This window comes from Pseudopipra pipra, chromosome 5 (genome assembly GCF_036250125.1).
Source record: "Pseudopipra pipra isolate bDixPip1 chromosome 5, bDixPip1.hap1, whole genome shotgun sequence".
NCBI lineage: Eukaryota > Metazoa > Chordata > Aves > Passeriformes > Pipridae > Pseudopipra > Pseudopipra pipra.
This window is the reverse complement of record NC_087553.1, coordinates 53,647,355-53,670,145: the sequence shown is the minus strand read 5'-3', so window position 1 is coordinate 53,670,145 and position 22,791 is coordinate 53,647,355. Positions and strand designations below refer to the sequence as shown.

General features: G+C 38.5%; 1 protein-coding gene and 1 long non-coding RNA gene across 5 annotated transcripts in view; both read left to right on the top strand.

Moving 5' to 3' along the window:
• The window catches only part of WASL (WASP like actin nucleation promoting factor), a 58,159-nt gene extending 35,568 nt beyond the window's left edge, over nt 1–22,591 (top strand). Inside the window, exons 6-13 of one of the 4 annotated variants that reach the window (XM_064656150.1) lie at nt 1,864–2,032; nt 4,399–4,441; nt 4,843–4,996; nt 5,809–5,826; nt 8,088–8,608; nt 9,222–9,330; nt 10,751–10,842; nt 16,108–22,591. In XM_064656150.1, the coding sequence (XP_064512220.1) occupies nt 1,864–2,032; nt 4,399–4,441; nt 4,843–4,996; nt 5,809–5,826; nt 8,088–8,608; nt 9,222–9,330; nt 10,751–10,812 (1,076 nt within the window). In that variant the 3' untranslated portion in view covers nt 10,813–10,842; nt 16,108–22,591. Of the gene's footprint in view, nt 1–1,863; nt 2,033–4,398; nt 4,442–4,842; nt 4,997–5,808; nt 5,827–8,087; nt 8,609–9,221; nt 9,331–10,750; nt 13,548–16,107 lie in introns of those variants that run through there. The other 3 variants (XM_064656149.1, XM_064656148.1, XM_064656151.1) reach the window with 3 other exon arrangements.
• The window catches only part of LOC135414873 (uncharacterized), a 377,990-nt gene that overhangs the window by 312,167 nt on the left and 43,032 nt on the right, over nt 1–22,791 (top strand). The window lies entirely within an intron of this gene.

Genomic DNA, 22,791 nt, shown 5'->3' with positions numbered 1-22,791 from the left:
CAATATAATAGGTGAAAACAGAACATATAACAGAGAAAATATAATAGGTGATTAAAGTGAAAATTAACTCCTACTGTTTTTAGTTTTGTACCTAATGAAATTACAACTATAGTTTTCAACTCATCCTGAAGATTTTACTGAACTTCATTTGTTGATTTAATAATATTTGATGATTAGTCAATTCAGTACTAATTTTAACAATGCAAATTGTTTTGCATAATGATATGGGGTCAGTTTATGTTGTGGTATTCTCAAAGGACAGTTTTCTATATCATAACATTTCTAGATCAAAGCATTTGTGCTTAGCAGAAAACATTTTAGAAATTCTTTTTTCTGCAGTTTCAATGCAGTTTTAAATCTTGTCCCTTAAGACTCCTACAGGGATGAAGGAGTTGTCATATGTTTTAGATGAGTTTTGTCTAGCCCAATGTCGTGTTTATGTTTCTTGTCCTGGCTAGTAGTAGATGCTTTCCACTGAGGTATTTAACTACAAATATGTTATCCATTGTATTGTTTACTTCTCCTTTCTGATTTTTACTTTAGACTGTGATCATAAGGCTTGTTGGTCCTTTCAAAATGCTTAGAGAGCTTTTGAATTATCCATACAAAATGCAGTTATGAAAAAATAGTGTCAAAATAAGGTTCAGATTTATTGAAGTCTAATTAGACTTTTTTTATCATCTTCCCAATAAGACTGGATGCATGAGTCTTAATTTAGTTAATTTTCAAACCACTGGGTCTTAACTTACAGGAAAGTAGAGAACATTTTCAAACTATTTCTGGCCAAACTAGTCTTAAATTAACTGTTTAATCTCATTCTTCCAAAACTGAAATTACTTACCCTTTTTGCAGATTTCTTTAAAAATATGCCTATGTGTACATATACATATTTAAGAGTTGGACTCAATGATCCTTGTGGGTTCCTTCCAACTCTGAATATTCTGTGATTCTGCTCTGCCCTCAATGTATATGATAAATGCATAATTATCTCTTAGTATTTAAATACTGCTTTTAGTTGCTTATGTTAAGAGTTATCTTCTGTCAAAGCTAAAAAACCTGAGTGGAACATGTGCTAGGTATGTTTATTTGCTAGTACTGCATAAATAACGTAATATTAAAATGCTGAAATTGGCAGGAGTATCATTCATATGCATCTTAAATAACTAGAGTAATAATTCAGAATTGTTTATAATGAACAAGGTTTGGGAACATAAATTAAGCATGCTGATTATGAATTGTATTTCTGGTGCTTTTTTTACTATCTCTTCAAGCTGTTTCTTTTCTGGGACTTCATTATTTTGAAAACCTGTCAAAGAGTAAGACATAAGAAATCCTAAATAGTTCTGTAGATATTGGCCTATATTTGAAGGCAGTACTGTGTCCAGCGCAGCATTCTGAAGCTGTTGTGATGTTCAGTTTCTGTATGTGATGGCAGAAGGCACTTTCACTTGGGGCTTATTAAGCGAAGGTTCTGTCTCCTTTAGGGTCAGGTTAGTGTGCTGCCCAGGTAATGGCTGTCTGGGTGTTTCAATGTTACTGATTATGCAAGTCACTTCTTTGATCTTGTCTAGGATTGTAGCTGTGTTGTATCTTAGTGTGTCTCATTTCATGTATTCTGTGCAGATGGCAAAAAAAAAAATTCTAGTTTAGAAAATTTTTCTGTTGCTCTATTCTAGCAACACTTTTCTTCATCAGATAACTTAGTTTCTGCATCTGACATCTTGAAAACAGCTGGATGCATGTTTGTAGATCTATGACTCCATTTCAAGTACTCTACAGCTTAGAAAAACCTCCCAAAGTTTGTAGATTAAATATGGCTTTGTTGAAACACAATAGTAAAAATCCTGTACTTTACCTTCACAGGCCCAAATCTACCAATGGCAACTGTTGATATCAAAAACCCAGAAATTACAACTAACAGATTTTATACTCCACAAGTCAACAATATTTCATATACCAAAGAAAAGAAGAAAGGAAAAACTAAAAAGAGAAGATTGACAAAGGCAGATATTGGAACACCATCTAATTTTCAGTAAGTACTTCTCTGAGTTTGAGTTGGGTTTTTGATTGATGGATTTTTTCTTCTTTAGGGGAGTTTTGGCTTTTGGTCTTGTTTTTTTTTGGTGTCAATTACATTGCAAATGCTCAAGGCTTGAATGCGTGACTGTTCTGCGTAACCTGAACTGCAGCGAATGCTAGCTGGAGTGGTGTTTAAAAGCAGGTTAGCTTATACCCAGGTGAGGAGTTTACTGCAGCTGTAAACAAAAAGTAACTTGCTATCCAAAATTAATTTAGGAAACAATTTAGCTGCATAGAGATGCCATATTGAAGTTGTCAGCTCAGTGGAGACTCATATTCAGCCTCAATGGTCAACTCTAACACTGTTATTCTTACAGCTGTGCTTGCTTTAGCTGTGTTTTGTCATGCAGAATGCACATGCAGATCCTGACTTGTCATAACAGCAGAAATAACTTGCCATATTTTTATCTTTGGCTTTCGGTTTACAAGCTTATTCTGATGTGTGGTCTAGGACCCGTATCTTGTGATGGAAGTACAGCATGCATGTATACATCTTTGAGGAATGGGTTGGATTTTTCCTAATGTCATTTCATATGTATCTTTAATCTTTTGGAGTAATGATATATCATTTTAAACTTCACTTTCATGAAACTTGGTTTTGGTCACTTTACTGAACTAATTGTTGTATTCCTGAAAAATAATTGATGTCATAATCTTCTGCCTTTTAAAATAAGCGTACTTTATTTGCTAAAGCAACAGCAATTTAAAGAGCTTGAGTTAATTACAGGAAAGATTGGTTTCTGTGAAGCATTAGAAAACCAGTGTGAGGTTTACATGCCAAGTCTATGTCTTGTTCTTTTGAACCATTATATTGCATCACTTGGACTGATGTACTTTCCCAGAATAAAACTTTGTAGAAGTAATGCTGACATTACAGTTACAGTAATGTTACTGCACAGTGTTTTGAGAGAGTGCTCTGTAGAATGGGATAGTGGACAGAAGGACAGAACAGGAGGCAGGCTAAAACACTTCTCCATCCAGACTGTGCTTGGACAATTCAGGCATCAACCTTGTTGCTACTGATCTGAGTATCAGTGAAGTGCTGCATCTGTTAGTGTCACTTAAACTGAAAAATACAGAAAAAGAAAGAAAAGTGAAACAAAGAGTGAGGAGTGCTTGGTAGCTGGTCACTCTTGTGGCTCTACTGATGCCGACTTCAGCATTCATGGCCAAAATTTGCATTGGTGTGTCATACCTCTGTTAGGAATTTGTGGAGGGAGTTGTGCAGCAGCATAGATATAAAATGACTTTGAGGCTTTGTTTATGATGTCTATCAGGTTCTGATGTAGAAAAGCTGAGAGTAAGGTGATAAAATATTTAATGAAGTTCAAACAAAAGATAGGTTCCGATATCATTAAATGTAATGTTAAGCTGGAAATAGTGAACCTTTCCAAAAGAAGTCTATTAAAACTTTGTTTTGTTTGGTTAAAGGTCTACTTAATTTTCCTGATGAGTGCGACTGTGTCATCTTACTATGTAAGATACTGTAATTGCTGGGTTTGTACAGACATACGGAAACTGGCATTTGCTATTGTTAGGCAAATATGCCAGTAGGATAACTTATAACTGGTATATAACTTGGGCTGTGATGCTGGTGAAGACCAACAGTCACTGTTTATCAATAGATTAAAAATTTTATCTATTGATTGATATTTAATGCCTTCGGTTACACAGAACCGTAGACAAAAAGAAACACAAAATGTGGAGTTCTGGTAACATTATGTTTCTGTCTTCCAGTAGCAGTAGCATGAAGTAACTTGGAGGGGCACAAAACTGGTCTGCCTTTTTAGTTGATTATAGCATCACATAAAGTAATACCTTATTTGCCACACAACATGGCAATTGAAAACAGTCCAGACTTCTCTTTGAAAGAAGTGAGTGGGAGAAAGGTGATAAGAGAACATACAGTGATGACAGGGAGGAGGAGATTTTCCAGCTACATAGCACTGAAGACTGACAGTAGCTCAAAGTCCAGTTGCTGTATAAAGGCTAAACTTATCATTGATCTCTGTGCAGTCCTTCCATCATTGTCTGTATGCATCACAGGGTGCATGGAGCCTTCATGTTTTGCTACAGACCATAACCTAAGGGGAGAAATGAATTCTCCCCTTGGTCTTCTGGACACAAGACAAAAAGCAGGAGTAAAGGATGTTTTACTATTCCATTCTCAAGTGAGGCATTAAGGAGTAAGAATTGCTTAATGTCTCAATGAGACTGGAGGTAGAAGCTGGTAGTAATCTCCAGTTATCTTGGTTTCCTGTTATTTTGGCTAACAAGGTCCTTTTTATGCTGATTAAATGGGCTTTTCTGCTTTTTTAGACACATTGGACATGTTGGTTGGGATCCAAACACAGGTTTTGATGTAAGTAATTGAATAAGTTTATTCAAGACACTGAGTGATTAAACTTTAGAGATTTTTAATGTAAATTATAAAGATTGGCATTAAATCAACAGTTAACTGTACATCAAAGTAGTTATAAATTGTGATTTATAATGCGATGTAAACAGATGTTCAAGTAGAAGGGAGTAGGAGGGATCTGGGACTAAGAGGGAAAAGATACAAAACTTTGGTTTTTGTGCAGGGTACTTACGTCTCCTACAATAGTACTTTTTGACTTGAAAAGTCAAAAACCCAGAGGCATGTACTTGGCTTTGCTATTCAGCTCTGTGGTTTGTGGGTTTTTTTCCCCCCCCAATACAAATGATATTTTAAAAATATCCTCACATTTCAAGTTACTTAAAACTAATGTATCTGACTTGCAGGTGAACAACTTAGACCCAGAACTGAAAAATCTGTTTGATCTATGTGGAATTTCAGAGGCTCAACTAAAAGACAAAGAAACTTCAAAGGTCATATATGATTTCATTGAAAAAACAGGAGGTGTGGAAGCTGTTAAAAATGAACTGCGCAGACAAGGTGGGATTCCTCTTATTTCCACATAAAAATTAGCAGGGCATTTTTTGCCTTATGGATTAAAGTAGAAACTGTTGATGGTGAGCAGTTTTTGATCCTCTTCTCTGGACTTCATGTCACTGCAGTTGCACTGGATTTCATGTTTCCTTACACTATACACTATGTAAAAATGTTCATGCATCACCCATGAGAGTACTTGTCCCTCAGGAATAAGGGTATTTATGTCAGTTAAGTAATTTCTCGTAGCACTTAGTCTGACTGCAAAGCTACACAGTATGTTTGATATAGATTTTTCAGAATGTATATGTTACATATTTATTTGTAATTTCAATCTTACAAATAAATTAAAATCTTGGACACCATAATGCTGTTGTCAGCTATAGCAGTAGTTACCTGGCTGGCAGGTTGTATGTGTGGTGCCCATTTACCCTGGCAGGACTATGTAGTGGGCCTTGCAACAGTTCAGACTTGAAAATCCTGTATTATTTTTTAAAGGGTTTTTTTTTCCTAATTTAAAGTTAAAAATACTAGTTTTGAGCATGCTTTTGCTGCAGGAAAATTCTCAAATAAGCTGTTGCCTGCCTAACCTTTAAATATGATCTCAGCCAATGCATTATCTAGTGGAACACAGCAAGTCAGTGTTACGTTACACTGCTAGTGTCAAACTTTCAAAAATTTGCTTAGAATACTTCTCAAGAGAAATCTAATGTAGATACCATTGAAATTATAGCAGTTTGAAACCAGTGAGTAAATTGCTCAATAGACTGAAGAGATACAGATTCAGGATACAATGACTTGTTACATTTATTCCTTAGGTCCCCCACGGTGGAGCGGTATGTATTTGAGCTGGCATCTAAGCATATGCTTCAAAGTATTCATGCTGTTGTGTGATTTCTTTCCTAGATGAGAAACCTTAGTCTGCATCTGTTTGACTATAATTTTTAGTATTGCAGTCAAACTTCTTAGTTGAATTGCAAACAAAACTTCAATTTTGATTTTTTTCTCCGTAGTAAATCTCTCAGCTTCTTTATATAATATTAACTCTATAAATGTTTACAGAGTTGTTGATCCCAGACTGCTAACCATAAAATTGGATTGAGAATACTTGCCTTGGAGTCTTATGACTAGCTTAAAATCTTTAAAAAATGCCTATTTTTCTATTTCATATGTGTTAACTTCACATTATGGCCACTTGCATGTATGCAATTAAAAGGAAAACTGCCTCTTCTTTGACATGCATGATGATAATCTACCTCTGCGCTTTTTGATAGAGGTAGATAAAATACTGCAGTATTTCAGTGCACTTATCCACAATTATGTTATTTAATGTGTAGGCTTGACTGCTGTTTGAAGTGTTCTTTCTCAACTGAAACATATTTTTGTGTTTATTGCAAGAATTTCTGTGCTTACATTTCTGCTAGGCTGCTGACTAGAGAGTTGCAGGCAAGTCATTCTTCTGAGATCCTGTTTCCCCTACCCTTTCCCTAGTTCTGGTACTGGTGGTTGGTTTTTTTTGGTGACAGTACTATCAATAAAAGATTGTACAAACTTTTTTGTTAATATACTGCACAGATTAATGTGCATTTATAAAAAACCAAATTATTTGCTTGCTTTGCTTGTACCATCTGTTTGAGGGGGAAGGGAGAGAGGATGAGGTAATGATGCTCCCTTCCTCTGCTGCTCCTCCTTCATTGCACTTCAGTTGAGTGCAGACAGGCTGAACTCTGTTTCCATGGATTGGACGTGGAATATCTCTCTAGATATGATGCAAATAAACCCCTTCCCCGCAGGAAAACTTAAGCTTTGTTTTTAAAATCTACAGACAGTACAGACTTTGGGGCACGACAGTATTGAATATCTTCTCAGTAATGCAAAAAACCCAACTGTCTGTAGCGCTTGCCGAGTTGTTACATTTGATAATACCGGCCTCCAGTGGCCGGAAAGGAAACTACAGCCATGCCAGCCAAAAAGTGGTGGGAGTTTTTAAAATCAAGAATGTTGGCAGTATGTCTCTTGGAAAATAGATGAAGTTTGAGATGATTCTCCTTGTGAATAAGGAGATGATTCTTCTTATGAAGGGATAGAAAAAAACAGAGCAGTTTGTGGAACTTTAGAACATAGCACGTGATTTTAGAAGCAATATCTTTCTTTAAAGATGAGCAGGGATGGAGGCACTGAGGTGCTAGTGTCTCCTGCTTCCTCAAAATCCCATTTTTAGGGATGTTCCCTCTCTATTCCAGTGTAGCCAGCCTGCTTTCTCTGCAAGTAAAATGAAGGGGATAATAGAAGAGTAAAAAAGTATCTTCTTCAGTGTAACACCCTTTCTGTTATAAAAGCATATGATATAAAATGTGAATTTTCTTAGTTATATGACAGCACCTGGATTATTAAGTAGTTACATGTAACAACCACATGACCTAAAGTACCATAAGTCATTAGATGCCTAATGAAAGAGGAAATGAAACAGTGCTATTTAAAATACCATTATCAAAGCAAGTACATTTCAAGGCCACTTCACAGAGAAATGATCCTATGTGTAGCTCTGAAGTTGTTTCCTTTCTATAGTCCCTGCCATAAAGATATTGTTGGAAGTAATTTTCAGTAAAAGGGACTAAGACTCAGCTTATGCTGCATTGAAATGCATTAGTAGGGGTTTTTTTGTTACTAGAAGATACTGCTTCAAAAAATATTTGCTTTTGTAGCTACCTAATAAAATAATGGATAGATTATAAAGTGGAAATTGTGTCTTTTACTTTATTGTCTAAAACCTTTTTCATTCTCTTCTAGCTGAACAAAACTTTACAGGTTTCTTTTGAATTTTAATCAGTCTTTTTATGTATTAGACTTGCTTCCTGCAGTGTTTGACTCTTACAAAATTCACAGCAGACCTAGAAACTATATACAGCTTGGTTTGCCATAGAGGCATATCTTTTATTCAGCTGTATTCAGTTTAATCCAGAATTGGTGAAATTTGCACAGGCACAGAGATCCTTGCAAAAGGCAAGGCACAGCCTGTTTTCTTTTTCTGCTAGTCTCTGAAAGACTCATGGGTCTTGAGTAGCAGGTAATTTGAAGTTGCTTTGTTTCATTTCAGCTCCACCTCCACCACCACCGTGCAGAGGAGGACCCCCTCCACCTCCACCACCACCTCCCCATAGCTCCGGCCCTCCTCCTCCCCCTGCCAGGGGCAGAGGGGCACCACCTCCACCTCCTTCAAGAGCTCCCACAGCAGCACCTCCACCTCCGCCTCCATCTAGACCTGGTGCAACAGTGCCCCCACCTCCTCCAAACCGGATGTATCCTCCACCACCGCCAGTGCATTCATCATCTGCACCGTCTGGCCCTCCTCCTCCACCGCCACCACCAGCAAGTGGGTCATCTGTTCCTCCACCCCCTCCGCCTCCTCCTCCCCCTCCCGGCCCTCCACCACCACCAGGCCTTCCTTCAGAGGTTGATCACCAGCTTCCAGTTCCTGCAGGAAACAAAGCAGCACTCTTGGATCAAATCAGAGAAGGAGCTCAGTTAAAGAAGGTAGAACAGAACAGTCGACCAGTGTCCTGCTCAGGAAGAGATGCACTGCTAGACCAGATACGACAGGGTATACAGCTGAAATCTGTGAGTAAAAACTGTTTATCATCCAGGTCCCTTTGGGACTTGCAAATGGCTGCAGTACTGCAGTGTAAACAGTAAATTGTGGTTCTGCTTTGAGGTGGATTGTACATTGTAGAGTTTCTGAAATGATGACTTAAGCAGGAGTACTGACAAAATGCAGAGAACTCACAGTTCCTGTAGATGAGCATTAGTACATGAAGTTATCCTTGTTTCAAACTCATTTCTCACTTTTGTGTAAAGCTTCAAACATAAATTCTAAAACAGTGATGCCACAGTATCACAGCTGTACAGAACTTTTGCAAGAATTATGAACGATAGCTGCTCTTCTGAATACTTCAGTACAGTCATCTAAACAGCTGCAGGGGATGAGTTTAAGATGAGCACTCACTTTGTGATAGTCAGAGCTGAGATATTAAACCTTGAGCATGGCTAACTATAGTTGTGTTATATGGTAAAAAAGAAAAAGTTGGGGTTTTTTTATAAATAAAGACTTTGAAGTTAGAGCTAAAGGAACAAGCTGTTTTACACTTTCTTCTGGCAGAAAATAAACTCATTAATCTTATAAGGAGGTTTCTCTCTGCTAATTGCATCTTTCTATTCTAACCTTTTTTCCAAGGTATCTGATGGTCAGGAGAGTGCACCACCTACACCTGCACCCACCTCAGGAATTGTGGGTGCATTAATGGAAGTTATGCAGAAAAGGAGCAAAGCCATTCATTCTTCAGGTGCGTCTGATGGCATTTTTCTGACCTCACGGTGTCAGGTTTTCAAGCATTACCATTTCTATTCATCATAAAATACTGTTGGAGAAAAGCAGGGATTTCAGCATACAGTCCAGTACAGAATGCTCTCAGCATACCCTTGGGGAGGGGCTTCTGAATGGTTCCTTCATGCTTTGAATTACTGGAGTGTAGTAATTTGCAGGAATCCTGGATTAAAAGTTACCGTTAGGTAATATTAGGTTAATATTTCTTTTTTCTTTTACAAGAAAGATTTCTTTTTTCTTTTACAACTGACTTATTTTTATCCACTAGCTGTCTGATGAAATAAGTTGTCAAAATATTTTGGAAGGAAGGTTTTTAGCACTTTGTTTCTTGAAGGCAGAGATTCAGCTATTGTGCTGTAGCTCCCAGTGGGCTTTGGCTGCCACCTACTGGATAAGGATTGGATATCTAGTGTTAGTTGACTAGTCCCCTACCAGTACTGAATCAACTTGAGTGCTTGGAAAAATTAGGGCTGCAAGAGGATTTGCATTTCTCAAATACCAGCTTGTAATAAATGTAGTTCTGTAGCTGCAATGCAGCTGTCTGGGTACATCTCTTCCATCGAGGCTTTGATATATTCTTCTTCCATAGCTTCCCTTGATACCAGAACTGAGTATGCAGTCTACAGAGCATTTGACCAAGTGCAGTACAGTTTGTTGATTTGCTGCCCTATGTAATAATCTTCAGTCTTGGTACTTTACATAAATTAAATACCAGAAGGGAGCTAAATGCAGTGTTTTCCTGGGAAAGAAAATGCTTTTGCCTAACAAATAAGTAGTTTAAGTTAAGCAGGCTACAGTTTTTTAACTGTATGATGTATATAAAAAAATAGAAGGGTGAATAAAGTTAAACATTGATTTTGAAGTTGATGTGTATTACACAGCTTAGAATATTCCAGTTATTCCAGTATCCACAATGATGTTTAGCTCACAACATTTTTTTTTAATCTGTTGTAAAGTAAACAGAAATTCCATTACGTAGAAAACCTGGGGAGGCAGTTCTTACATTTCAGAAATTAATCTGTCCTTGAAGTTTAAAGTGCAGTCTGAAACAAGCTGGCCACATTACTCTAAGAAAGAGTAATAAGTAGTAACTGTTAATCGAGAGTTTCTGATTCTTTTTCTCCTAGCACAAAACAAGATACATTTTTCCCACCTGGGGGAAGAAGTGAGAAGAGAAACAAATTAGATTTAACTTCCAGCTAGTAACTATCTAAACTGAATGTCATGTCTAGCAATCTTAAAATAGAGTATTACCAAATGGATTGTCATGACAACCTTGAACTGATTGTTCTGTTTTCAGAAAGTTGTGAGAGAAGTCAGTAACACTTTTGTCGTGGTAATTCTGTGCATTCAAGTGACTCGCTTTTCTTGTCTTACAGATGAAGATGAGGATGAAGATGATGAAGAAGACTTTGAGGATGATGACGAATGGGATGATTGATCATATATTATTATATATATATTTTTTAAGGTGAATGATATACTAAACACTACTTTCTGTCTATGGATTCTGTAAAATTATCATGTAAATGTTCTACCAATTTGCTGTATATTTTTGTTGCCTTTTGCTTTTTTATTAATCTGTGCAATACCTCATTTAATCTGTAAAGGTTTGTCATAATCCTCGACAAAGCTACTCCCTGTTAATGTGTGCAAGTTTACACCTGGATGATCATGTACATGTGAATACTTTCCATTCCATCAATAAGGGAGTTTAAATGTAATATGTGAGACTGACAAAAACCTTAATGTAATTTAGTTATAATGCAAGAAGGAAAACACTATTTTCATACCCTACTTTTTCTGTATCTAAATTTTCTTATTAAAACCTAGTATAGCACTATGTTCTTTAAGTGATGCAGCTCTTAGTTTATTTAGCCCCTTCATTTCAAATGCAATGCTATATGAATGTTGAGGCTGGTTTATACTATTGCATGGTTTCAAATACATCACAACATTGCAGTTCAAATCTTAGCAGTATGCTTTACATAACACAAAAGCACTTCAGAAATGCACAGCTAGTTGTGAAAATTACCTTGCCCTAACTGTAACAGTACTGACTGCTGTTGAATAGCAGGAGTAATTAAATTCTTCAATTAGGGACCTGTATCTGAAGTTAAACAGGGTGGCTTTACATTGTCATAGCAGTAAAGACAACTTTGAATGCAGAGAAGTTCCATCTTTTCTTTGGGTTTTTTTGGGGGAGGGTGGTTTTGGTTTTGGTTTGGGGTTTTTTTTTGTTTGTTTGGGGATTTGGGGTTTTTTTTGGTTGGTTTTTATTTTTTTTTCTTCCTTCCCAGCTCTTACTTTCAGAATGAAGACATCTAAATTACTGGGGGCTGTACTGGAGGCTGGCAATCGCTACAGTTTGATATATTTTTAAAATCAGTTTTTTTATGGTTTTCAGACTGAAGGGCTGCATTTAAGGCTTGCTTCAATAGTGTTTAATTACTTCGTAAAATTTGTAGGACATTGGTGTACTAATAAACACAAGTGGTATTACTTTGCAGTCTTTGCATTATGGTACACAACAGATGCTGAAGCACCAGTCCTACATTCTTTAGGTTGGAAAGTCATTAACTCAGAATTATACACTTCGAATAAGTACTGAATTTTATGGCAGTATTCTGTCTTCATATGTTGGCTTTAAGACCAAGGGTTGTGATGAAGATCAAGAACCTGATTCACAAGAATAGTATTTGAATAAGTGGACAGAAAATGGGATTTTCATTTCACAGCTTGCACATTTATATAATGTGTACTTTGTAGTGCAGTAAACATTGGCACATCTGCCTATTACGAAATACTAATCTATGCTACGTGGGTATTTAATATCTGCAGAGTTAATTACTGTACTTACTGTAATTTTCAGGTAGAAAATCTTTTTAAAAACCACGTTATCTGACACAGAACGTTTAGTTAAGTCATATTTGGAGTGTAGTTAATGCATAGCGTCCTGGGTCTTTGACTGTAGTCAGAGTGTCAAAGGAAATTTAAGTTATCAGAATTGTGTTGACTGAAACCCAGTGTTGACCTGATCTTGACAGGCTGGACCTGCATGATACGGCTTGGATTTCTAACCCAGTTATATCCTAGTCTTTAGCAAATTAATTTAGTCGTATGAGAAGAAAAGAAAGTTGCTGAAAAGTAGTGGGAGAGGTAAGGTTGTAGTTAAATTATTCAGAGGATGCTAACTTCCTTCGAAGAGTAATTTAAGCACATAACTTGAGGAAAAAAATTGCCAAGTGGTCTCACTTTCTTGCGGTAACTTTCTCATTGGCCTCTGCTGCTGGAAACACTTCCTGCTAGCTTTGCTGTTGTAATGGCTTGAGCTTTGTATCAAGTGCAAGTGCAGCCTGGGATAGCTAATGGCAGTGGAGTTAACAACTTGTGTATAAGGAAAATATTTGTATGGCTTTCATATAACTTCTGGCACTGCTCCCTTATTTTTATTGCATATAGGGCATTTTAAAATGAAGCAGATGAGACCTAGAGGTTTTCCTAACATGCTACTTACTAGATATGTTTAGCTGTTATGTTCCCAGAATTGGAATTTCTGTAATATAGTTAATAATTAAGCATCACAATTCATTAATCAAACTTCTATTCCAGGTTTTGGGAGCTCTGAAGTTACATTATTGAATAAAACTTTGTTTTGTAGATACTGACCAAAGAAAGTTTTTGGTTTTTCTGCTTCTTCATACAAAAAGTACACTCACGATCTGTGGTGACCAGGTTAATATTTACTTTAAAGTAGTGTTTGTTCATGATAAATTTCAGGCATAAAGACTGCGATGGCAGTTAAGTTAGTCATAACTGCATGCTTCAGCACTCTGCCACTTGCACTCCAAGCAGAAGATAGCATTTCATGATACTGGTGCATTGTTGCTAAACATTGTAATGAAGGCCTCTTATATATTCTGGTTAAATGACTGTCCAGATAGCCTTAGCAATTAATGAACTAGCATGAGGCTTTTGTATCTCAACACTCTGTGTGCATAGACAATATCAGCTAGCCACTTGTACGTATGAAATCCGTAAGAATTTCTCAATCATTCAATTTTCCATTTATCAAAATGAAATTTTTAGTATGTGAATTTTTGAAATGTACAGTGAATAGGATGTTGCACTGGTGGCAATTCATCATGGAGCATAATAAAATTAATTTGACCCAAATAGCGTAAAACTGTGTGGTTTTTAAGTGCTAATTGTGGCACAGGTTTTAAATAGATGTGCAGATTGATTACACACTTTAAAAGTAACTTTGGTCACCTGGCCAAGTTCACAAAGCAGTAAATGGTTGCTGTTGAATCACAGTAGTTTCGTGTCGCTGGAAAGTTGGACTGTGCTATTGAGTAAACACAATGAGTAAGAATGTGACACCCGGTCCTCCTGGCAGATCTCGTGGCTGCTGAGCAGCTTCCTTGGAAACAGCTACTGCTCTGGGCAAGTGCAATAAACTACCAACATTTCAAGGTCAAACAAACATGAGTTCATTAATAAACATTCTAGGAGTACCAAGTAGTTAACTCTTGTCAGTGAATGCTCTAACTTTCCAGGTTTTTACAGATGTAAATCTTTGTCTTGCACGTGGTAGAGTTTGAGCTCAGGACACTTCAGAAGTCTGCTTCTCTCCTCTAAAGCATCTGGAGAGTCCAGCATTTCAAACTGTTATCTGGTATACATTTTCTTTTGAAGTTTAGTGCTTATCTGATTTTTAGGCCTTAACTACAAGGCAAAGTTGTTACTTACAGGATGAGCTGAGGTGTATAATTATTTCCTATCCACTTAGTAAGCAGAATGTTAAAAATGCTTTTAAAAGGATGCCTTTTTTTTTTTTTTTTTTTTTTTTTTTCATTTGGCAGTGGTTATTTTCCCAAGTAAGATGTATGAAAAGAGGAAAAAGGAGGAAAGATCCTTTTGGTTTTAAGACCATTTTTAAGATTGTTAGCTGCAATAGCCTTTATCTAATCATTAGAGGAATTCTTGGTCTAATTAAAGTTCCTGAAGCTTAAGTACAGTGATAAGCAGCTTTATTTATAGAAAAGTGAAAATGGTTTAGGGAAGCTTAGAAGATACTAACCTTTGTCTCTCAAAAGACCCGTGTTATCCTCTAGCACTGCAGTAAGGACTCCTGTTGCTATGTATTTGTTTACTGCCTGGAGTTTTCTTGTGAGTGAGAAGATGGAAAGGATGGGATAGTATGAACTAGAATGTGAGCTTGGGGAGGTTTAATGCCCATGTTTTAACTGGCTTGTCAGTGACTCTAGCCTGACATTTCTCTTTATGATACTCAAAAAATTTGAGGATGTTTATACAGTTGTGAAGGAGTCTTTTTAGTTTTTTTAATTGCCAAACTGCTTTGATATGTCTGCTATTTTGCATTTGGAAAAAATAAAGCATTAGAAGTTTGAAATTACAGATTTGAAAATAATTCAGATAAACGTTGAGAAGTAGAATCATTGTCCAAATATAATCAGTGGGATTTTTTTCTGACAAATTTTATTTCATGCTGAATTTTGCGGTATTTGCAGAAGTAACTTGCTAAAATGAGTTATCAGTTACTCAAATTTTTTCTCTAATATAGTTTTGGGTAATAACTGCAGACTTACCCATCTATAAGCAACTTAATACACACCTGGAATTAGGAAGCTTGATATGTTACACCTGTTGTGGTTTTTTTAATCTATTGGTATCGACAAAGGTATTTAAAGGCCTTTTTCTTGTGCTCTGAAGGGTTTTTGGAGTCACTCTGGAGTGAAATTCTTGAGCCATTACTTCATGTGTGTGTTTCTTCCTCCCTGAAGCTTAATCATCTTTTCTGAGTGTGGTGACTTGAGCAGTATGAATTTTAAATTTGTTGCTTGAGGACTAGATGAGGGAGTCCAAGGTTAGCTTAAAACACAGCTATCACCAGCATTATATTTTTGTATGTACCACTTGGGGAACACAATGAAATCTCATGTTTAAAGCTTAAGAAATTTTATAATTCTTGTATCATGTATCCGACACTGAATATTTGCTTAAATGACATGGGCAGGCACACAGAATTGGAAATTGGCTCTTCTGGGTGTTGATGCCAAAAACGAGGCAAGTGCTGGAGCAGCTGAGCTGGATTTGGAGGGCTTTATTGGTGTATAGGTCTTTCCCAGATGCTCAGGATATAAGGAACACAGACTGACAAACTTGAGAAGCTTGCACGTTTGTTTTTTTTTTCTAGATAGTACTGCAGGAATTTTATGGTTTGGATAGTCTTTTGGACCAAAACAGTGCTTATTTAATAATCAAGAGAAGAAATCCTCAGCATATAGTCCTTCAGCGTTATGCCTGTTCAACTGTCAGCAGATAATTTGGTTTATTTTTAAAATGAAACGGAAAAACCAGTCTAGACCCAGTTAACGCAAAACATGTTTTCTGTGGTTTGTCTCCTGAGGGTAATGTGTGTGAATGAGAAAGGCCCGTGGCTAAAGCTGAAATCTGCTAGCCAGTAGTATTCTTTTTCAAGGACATCAGGAATTACAAGTTTTCAGATGTAGTAGCTTTCAGTACCTAATCTTTAGAGAATATGTTACTGAAACTCACCTGCTGCCTCCAAGACCGGTAAGAAGAGTAGTGATTTGGAGAGCAAGCACAGTGCTCAGGCCTGCAACTGGTAAAAGAAAAAGAGTATGAAATGATTCTGTAATGTTTAAAGGGTCCCTTTAGAGCTGTGACATCCTTTGTGCTTGCTTTACAGGAGCTGGGATAATCTTCTGAATCATACTAAACTAGTATCCTGCCCAGATAACTGACTTTCTCACAGATACATTACCAAATCTCAGCCCTTACTAAGCCATTCTGGTCTTCACTAACAATGTCCCAATTCTGGACAGCTCTCCAAACCTCATGATAGAAATACAGTTAGCACAATTGCATAACAAATAACCTTCAGCAGCTGACAGCAAGCAGCTGTTGTGTAGCATATGAGACATTTCAAAGGGAACAGAAGTCATCCTGATGTGGATTCCTCTTTAAAGAAAAAAATGGTCTTGCTTGCATACTAAGCTGAAGAACACCTGGAGATACCAAATGACCAGTAGAGAAAACTGCTGGTTGCTCTCATGAGCAATGTGAGAGGTGGGCTGGTTGGTCAAATGGTAGCTGTAATCCTAGATGCATTCTTCAAGGAATCAACCCAGCATTGATCACTGCGGGCATAGGAAACAAAAAAGACTGGAATCTTTCTTTGCTGCTTGGCACATTGCCTGGATCATCATGGCTGTGGACCTCAGGAAATCATGCACACCAGGGACAGTGACCAGTCAGGCTGATCATCATCATCCCAACATTTTAAATACAGAATATGCGTATTCAGTCAAGCTGCCTGTGCAGTCTGGAGAGGATACCTGGAATGAGTTTAGAGCAGCATTCCTTGTACTTTTGCTGTGGATGCTAGCTTCTAACTGAGTTACCATCAGCTACACTGCCATGTTGGGAATTGAGTGAGACCTGTGTATTCTGCCAAGTAGAAATTAATTGTCACGCTCTGTTACCTGTAGACACAAGGTGTCTCTGTTTCTTGAAAGGCTGTAGTTGCAACCTCCTGATTGAAATCAAGTACTGTGGTAGTTGAAGTTGTTACCTGCATTCCTTGTGTTTTCACTGTCAGAACAGCCTTTCTCTTGGTCTGAAATCCTCCAGAAGTGTGATGCAATATGAAATCATTACAGATCTTCATGGTTCCTGATTTTGCAACAAAACTAGGTTATATATTTCCTTCTGTCCTTCCCCAAGCCATTTTCAGCACTAAGCCTCTTACCTCTGGCCCATTCTTCAGATGTTCCCTCTCTGCCTTGACAGAACTAGTGCCTTCTAAAAGACAGTAAAAAATCAAGCTCTTTGAACATTTACCATCTTGTCCATTCTTTGCCATAAAATGAATTCAGTTTGTTAGCAGGAGGAGAGAGCCCTGAATGAAGCTGCTGCTGTGTGTGACAGAAGCATCTTGTCTAACCTGAAGCAGATTATCTCTTGGTGCTCTTATGGAGGTGACAATCAGGGCAGATTGTCAGCAGGGGGTATCATGGCAGTGTGTACAGAAACCAGTAGAGAACATTGTGGGGATCATGTCCTGTGCAACAGGCCCCATAGGTCAGCATTCAAGAGATTTAGTTGTGTTCTCTCTCAGGAACAGATGAAGTGTTACTGAGCAATCAGGGAGGAATGCAGCACAAAGTAGGATCCTACATTTGTCCAACTCAGTTGTTCTTCAGACCCCTATTTATCTCCATTGGCTGTAATGAGAGTGTAGACACTGAGCAGTTGCCATCTACACTTCAGACACTTAGATGCAGGTGTTTTAACTGAAACCAAATCTGTATTGCCTTGTGTCTCAGTTGCTCATTTTTGTAATGGTGGTAACAGCACATCAAAAGTAATGCATATAAATACATCTAGTCCATGGTACTGCAGTCTAGACATGTGACACTTAAAAAACTTTTAAATGCCATTTTCCTTGTTCAGATTTAGTTACCTTAGTTCTCAGAAAAAAACCACTAGGGAAGGCTTCTTTATTTCTCCTAGGCCTGGTTTTTAGAATCATTTTTAAGCTCTCAAAAAAGAAAACAACACTTGAAACCTATCTGAAGAGCAGAGCTAATCTGAGCATTTAATTACCTGTGTGTGAAAATACTGGGTCATGCTCTAGTGTGCCTTAAACTGTGATTTTGGATTTAATATCTCCTGTGTGATCAGAACTCTGGAAACCCAGACACAGCATTTAGTTCCCCATGGATTTAGCTTTAATAAACTAAAAATGTTTTAATACACTATGTGAAAGACATGAGTTTTGGGACCTACTGAGTAGTTCCTAATCCCCTGGTTTACATGCCAGGTTTGCAGCACAGCTTCTCATGACAGTGCCCATCAGGAGCACTGCGCTGTGTTTGATGTTGTCAGAAGCTTAACTGATCCTGAACAGGGAGTCCTGTCCAGAGCCCCAGTGCTGGTCACTGCAGCAGTGTTGGGACGAGGGGCAGCAGCCACGTGTGGGCGGCCCTATCGAATGGCCTGTTCGAGGTACCGGCTGCCTCGCTGGCTGCCCACTGCAGTCACGCAGTCCTCCCTGAACATATATAAAGAACATTTGTTTCATGGGTGTAAGTCATTATAAAATTGCTGAAATTGCTGCTTCTCTGATGCCCTGTAGGTCTGCAAGGCCAAAGGCGCAGCAGTGCTGCTGCCACACTTTCAGAAAGCGCAGGGGCCGTGGAAGGTTTTGAGTACAGGAGGCATTCTGTTTATGGCTTGGATTTACTGCAGCTCTGTGTGTGCTGGCTCCTGCTGGTTTCATCTTACTGCCTCATCTGTCTCTATCATCTCAGTTTGAAAGGGGCCATCCTGTTTTCATCAGAGTGCACATTAGAGCTCTGACTTTGTCAGAGGAAAGGCAGCCAATATCTTTGAAGCGTGTGATAATATTTTTGCTGCTGGATGACAGTCACAGTATATTCCCCAGCTTCTTGGATCATCATGGGACATTAGGATAACTTGTGATTGGATGTGGCTGAAATCAGGTTGATTTACTTTAAACCTCTAATAAATTTCTCTTTTTACTATTTGAACTTGATAAATACTCCAGCAACAGGCCAAAAATGTGTCAGCTGTTTCGTCTGAATGATGCGATCCATGCTTACCTAAAAAACTGTTGGACTCGCTGTATATTTTAAGATCCGACTAAGATTTTATTAATATTTCTGCATAATTTTCATTGAACAGCTGCACTGTCAGCTTAGAGGTCTTCCAAGAAACACAAGGGCAAGTGTAGCACTTTAAATCTGACCTCCTGTTTTATTGCTAGGAAGACAGTTGGGTGCTTATTTAGCAGCATCTATTTTGTTGCATTAAAGGAAAAAAGAAAGAAAACCTTTGTGGTTTGTGTTGCTAATTTGATTGAAACTGGCAAAATGTTTCTGCCCCACGCAACTTCTTAAGGTCTTGCTGAGCAGAAGCTCATAGATGTACTAACCCCAATTTTTTTCACTCAAATATTGGCTGTTCTCTGCATGCATGTCCATGCTGTTGGGATGTTCTGAAAACATGGGATGGGAGCTCTGCAGCAGCAAGTGCAGAAGTAAAAGGGGTACTTCACTAGCAATAGTCTCAGTCCTAGAGAAGAGTATGTACTTAATCGGTATGACACTTCATCCACAGGAACAGAGTTATTGGTTTGTAGAGAGTGAGTCCCTGTATGATTAGTTTTCATAATGATCACTGAGCAGCTCTCGTGTACCACAGCTACCTGCTGGGGACATGGGCCATGAGGTCGTCTCTGCATTTTATCACTGTTTACTCAGAAGTGTATTCTAGTTCAGAGAAGCACGTAGCTGATATACAAAATATAAGGTTACACAGCAGATGGGAACATCTGAAACAATCTGCACAGTATGTACAATCGAAGCCCCCTTCTCTCTCTGGAGCACATGAGGGTTTGGCAGAATTCACAGAGCAGAAACAAAGATGGAATTACAGAGTTCAGAAGGGATGTGTTAGGCTCTCTGATGCAGTGCCCCATGACACAGAAATATATCCGTTTGTACAAGGTTATATCAAGAGATCTACAGATTCATTTTACAGTTTTGGTGATTCTTGCAAACTGGCAAAACATTTGGCTTTTTTAATGGGGGTCATTGTTTGGCTGAGCAGAGGCTGGATCTGCATAAAGGACATACCCTTGTGGTACTGCATAAAGGCATTTAAAAAAAGAGGCTGATTCTGTATACTGCACTGTATTTATCAAATTCTTCTGACAGAGAATTTTTAATACCAGAACAAACCTATTTTCTCCTCCAAGTTGCAATTACATATTTTATATGCGGTGCAGGTGATTATGTAACTTCCTTCCTATAAAATGTGTTTAAAAGATTTTTAGAATACAGAACAGCAGCAAATCTATATTAAAAATACTTTCTGGATTTTTTGCTTTTGAGAAATTAATGCTGAAGAACATTTATTTAGATTCATAATGGAAGTTTCAGTTTTACCTTTGTGTATCAAAGACCCTCTCTTTTATGTTGATCACATTTCCAACTGCTGTCCAGACCATGGGCTCCTTACCCGGTGTGCAGCACCAATTCACACACCAAGGCCAGATATTTCTATTTTTTATTCTAGTTTGTGCAAAGTAGGGAGCCAGCTGGTAACCCACAAAAAGCTCTCCATCATCAAAACTTGACACTATTTATACATTTTATTAAAGGCATCAGCATTCATTGGTTATAGATGACATAACTTTTCCATTAACTAGTACTCAAACCCCTATTTGCTACTTATATCTCTTGCTCCTCATGCTAAATAGGCCACGTGTGCAGCTCTTCCCTCTGTGTCTGGGGTCCGTTTTGAGTAGGTGGTCAGTAAGTCAGTGGTCACAATCTCCCACTGTCAGAATTACCTTTCCCCCAGTTACTGCTCAGTCCTGCTGACTTCACTCCTGGTGGCTGTCACCCAGACTGCCCATTCATCTTGGGATTGTTTTCCCTTTTCCTTAAAACAAAAGATAAGCCAAGCCTAAAATGTTCACAATGCAATCACTAAATCATAACTGTCCAGCTATACTTACTGATTAACAACAAAAAAAATGCAAAGTTTATTGAAATCTTGAGGGGCTCAGATCCTGAGGGGCTTGATATCACAACCACCAGGACAGGACTCTTTACCTGAAACACTTTGAGGGATTTAAAAACCTATGTGATGTCTTCTAGAAGTGTACATTCTTCATCAGTATTGAAACATAAGATGAAAAGATGTCTTATTCTTTGTTTTGGTTCAGAACCAGTGGGAAAGAAAAAGCAGCTTGATAAAGCTTTGATTTAGACTGTCTTCATGGGTTAGGCTTGGCTTTTCCTTACCTCCTGTACTTACATCTCCCATTACCTGAGCAATGCCAGATGAGGATTAAAGAAGAAAGAAAAGGTTACAGGGTGTCTTTTGACGTACCAACTTGGACCCCAGCAGAGAGAGACATGTGAGGAAAGGATTGACACTGATGAAATCTCCCTGAGCCCAAGCTGATAACACTTGGATCATACTGATTATTCCTCTGAGAGAGTTACTAAACAAATAAATGTCTCAAAGCAAACATGGAAAAAAGCAAGCCTCTTCTATGCAGAACACTGAAATGAAGGAAAGAGAAAATGGAAGTGATGGAGCATGCTTCCTCCATAATTTTGGAAGTGGTCATTGGAGGAATGGGAAGAAATATGGAAAGAAAAATGAAAACCTGATCATAGTTAAGCTTTTCTTGGTGCTGTGCAGCGTGGAGGCCAAGCTGGTGAAAAAGCCCTTCAAGTGAGAGGTCTGCTCACTGGCAGCATGGTGCTCACCTCCATCTCACAGCAAGGTGATCCTCACACACAGCTTGGTGGAAAGGCAAATGGAATCACATACTCATAAAATGGCCTGAGTTGGAAAGAACCTTAAAAATCACCTAATCTCAGCCCTTCTACCATGGACAGGGACACCTTCCACGAGAAGGTTGCTCAGAGTCCCATCCAACCTGGCCTTAAACACTTCCAGGGATGGAGGTGTCCACAGCTTCTCTGGACAACCTGTTCCAGTGCCTTACTACCCTCACAGTAAAGAATCTCTTCCTAATATCTAACCTAAACCTCCTCTCTTTCAGTTTGAAGCCAATTCTCCCTTGTCCTGTCACTACATGCTCTACAAAAGTCCCTCTCCAACCTTCTTGTAGGCTCCCTTCAGGTACCAGAAGGCTGCAATTAGGTCACCCCAAAACCTTTTCCAGGCTGAATAATCACAATTCTCTGTGAAGGAACAAGATTCAGGATGGGAGAGGTTCCAGGCGTGGAGAAAAACATACAGCAATTGACAAGACTTTATTATATGGACCTTACAGTTATTGTATGGACTTTACTGTTATTATGTGGTTTCATTGTATCCGCACTACACAGTGCACGGCCTGGGCACGCTCGGGCTTGCCATGAGTTTGCCTGCTCCCTGCTTCCCCGCTCCCCTCTCTGATAGGCTGCAGAAGCTGCAGAGGGGAGACAGTTACCATTCGCCCTCTCCTTTCCCGGTTCCTCCCACGTTCCTCCCCCTTTGCCTGTGTTCCTACCCCAATTTGTTCCCCCGTTTGTCTGTCTCATGCTCCACCCCGTGTTCTTTCCCCACCTAAACCCATAAAACCTCTGGACACCTCAATAAAGTATTCCATCTGCACCTCTCCCTTGTCTCTGGACCCATCCATGCTGTGTCACGGCCCCATCCCCCTTCAGACCGTGGCAATTCTCATAGGAGAGAAACTTTTCTCATAGGAGAGGTGTTCCATCCCTCTAATCAACTTGGTGGTCCTCCTCTGGACTCACTACAAGGTAGATGTCCTTCCTGTGCTGGGGTGTAGCATATATTCCCCATATATTTTAAT